The 2762-nt window shown below is 41.1% G+C and overlaps 1 protein-coding gene across 1 annotated transcript; it reads left to right on the top strand.

Moving 5' to 3' along the window:
• The first annotated feature begins 50 nt into the window (after nt 1–50).
• On the top strand, nt 51–797 carry LOC107465445 (uncharacterized). Its single transcript, XM_016084425.1, has 2 exons — nt 51–449; nt 549–797. Exons 1-2 carry the CDS (start codon nt 51–53, stop codon nt 795–797), a joined length of 648 nt encoding a protein of 215 aa, XP_015939911.1.
• Nucleotides 798–2762: the final 1965 nt, after the last annotated feature.

The raw sequence follows: 2762 nt of genomic DNA, 5'->3' as shown, positions 1-2762 counted from the left end.
AGAAGAATCCGAGAGGTGAAGCAAAGAAAGTAAGATGGGAAGATTGCAAAATGGTCACTACAAGTGATCAAGAGGCTGAAGAGAAGCAAGGCAAACTCTACAAACAGCCTGAAGACAACTCAACAGAGGAGGAGGATAGAGATCACCCAGAACCAAAAATCTCACAACAAGAGTTGCTTAAGCTCTATGCACCATTTCCCCAACTGCTCAATGGTGCTGTGGGAAAGAGAATGTACTCAAGGTTCTTAGACTTGTTTGCATCTTTGAATGTGAACATACCATTCATCAAGGTCATTCAGCAAATGCCAGCATTCATCAAGTATATGAAGGAACTACTTCCCAGTAAGAGCTCACTCAAGGGGGGCCAGACTATAGTGATGAACAAGGATTGCAGCACCCTCATTCAAACACAATTGTCTGCGAAAAGAAAAGACCCAGGGAGTTTTCATGTCCCTTGTGCTATAGGGGAAACAAATTTTGATAGAGCACTTTGCGATTTGGGAGCAAGCATCAACTTAATACCCCTATCTCTGGTAAAAAGGCTGCAGATCAATGAGATACTACCTACAGATGTAGTCATAAGGCTGGCTGACAAGACTCAACAGCATGCAGTAGGAGTGGTGGAAAATGTGTTGCTCAAAGTTGGAAAATACTTTCTCCCAACGGACTTTGTCATCTTGGACATGGAAGAGAGTCACCTGCACCCAATCACATTGGGGAGACCATTTCTAGCTACTGCTAGAGCACTTATAGATGTGGAGAAAGGGGAGCTAATATTAAGGATCCATGATGAATAAGTGAGCTTCAATGTTTTCGAACTCTCACTAGAAAAAGATGAAGAGGACAAAGAACCGAGCAAAGATCATCATGAGATACTAAAGGAAGAAGCAAGCATTGGAGCACAACCAGCCCATTCTGAGATTCACTAGGTTGATGGACAAGGCAAGCAGCAAGTGCCACAGGTCAAGGAAAGATTGAAGGAACCTAAGCCACCAGAAGCTTGTGAGGACATTAACAAAAGCGCATCAAAGAAGGAGGACACCAGGAGTAAGAAAACAGCATCAGGAGCAAAGAAGAAGGTACCAAGGGGGTGGCGGAACAAGAAGATTCCTACGGAAGATTTCTCTCCAGGAGATAAAGTCATCTCAGCATACTTCACAGATATCCCCCCTAATCTCCTTACTGTACCATCTCAGTTACCTAAGGTCTTCACCATCAATAGAGTTCTCTCTTTGGAGCATGTAGAGATCATTGATACAACCAACGGATACAAGTCCACTACCAGAGGAGAAGACTTCAAGCATTACCAACCACCATAATAAGGGGGGTAACGTCAAGCTAGTGACGCTAAAGAAGCGCTTCATGGGAGGCAACCCATGTTTTACATGCTTTCAGAAGTTAGTGAATAAATCAATATTCATGAATTCTAACCAAAAAAATTGACAAACACGTGTGAAATTTTTAGATGCAGAATATAGTAAAGAACAAGTTTGGTGTTCAAAGCATTCTTCTTAAAAAGCTTTGAACACAACTTTTCATCATAGTGCTCAAAAATAAGTTTGGTGTCACCCTAGGGTGCCACCAATGTGCATATGAAGATACACAGTTAGTTAGTTAGTTGGAATTCAATAATAAACAAGTATTTTTTTTTTTACTTTATTTTATTCTAGCCGTAAAGGGTGAAGCAATTTTGTTTCATTTTAATGTCCGTTCTTACTTTTCTTATTTTATCTTTATAGGGAAGGAAAGTGAGCATTGATGAGAATTGATGAGGATTGATTAGACAATTTAATGGGGGAAGCTCGGCCACTTCACGAAGAGAGCCATGAATCAGTGAGGAAGGCACTTGCGGATTGGAAGCAAGCAAGATTGGCACGGTTGCAAGGAAGTGCAAGAGGACACAAGGAGGACCAGCAAGGAAAAGAGCAAGGACGGCCACAAAAGTAAAAGGTGATGGAGTTCCTTCGTTACTCCATTTCTTTTTCTATGCTTTAAATAAGGAAGATCTTGTATGGAATAGAACATGCTTCCATGTTAGTTTGAACATTTTCAATTCTGCATCTTAATGCTCTTATTGCTTAGGTCCATGAACTCTGGTTTAAGTGTCACTGCTTCTTTCCCTTATTTACTTGTAAGCTTGTCTATTTGTATGAAGAAGAGAATGTCTATGTTTACAAAAGACCAGAAGGTCCATAATGTGAAAGTGCATTCATGAATCTTTGGGGGTAGTCATAAGTTAGCTAAGTTGGTTCAACCACAAGGTTAGGATGACAACTATCTATCCTGAATGCTTGACTTTTGATATACCCATGAAACTAAGATAACAACAAGATCCTAATAAGAAAAAAAAAGGGAAAGAACAAGGGAAGTGAAAAACAAAAGAAAAAGAGTAAGCAATAAGGCTAGGCACCAATGGTTTACCCTAAGACATGTGTCTATGGTGCTCCTGTGTGGGGGATCTACTTGGATGAGTAAGCTCTTTGGGGTGCTTCATCACCTGGGAACTTGGGTTAACTAACCCGGGATTATCAGCTGAAAATCCACTATCAAGAGTAACCTTCACCACGGGGCATTTAGTAACCCAAAGAGGTGCTGGACACCAAGGTCTGAAGGAAAGAAAATAAATAAACTATATGCCTGTGGTGTGTATGTATGGGGGAGAGACTTGAGTAAGTAAGTCCTTAGGGGTGCTTCAACACCTAGCACCTTGAACCAACTGGTTCGGGAGTGTTGGCTGAAAGCTTATCCTAAAGAGTTGCCCT

Source organism: Arachis duranensis, chromosome 9, assembly GCF_000817695.3.
Source record: "Arachis duranensis cultivar V14167 chromosome 9, aradu.V14167.gnm2.J7QH, whole genome shotgun sequence".
Taxonomy (NCBI): domain Eukaryota; kingdom Viridiplantae; phylum Streptophyta; class Magnoliopsida; order Fabales; family Fabaceae; genus Arachis; species Arachis duranensis.
This window is presented reverse-complemented; position numbering and strand designations above follow the sequence as displayed.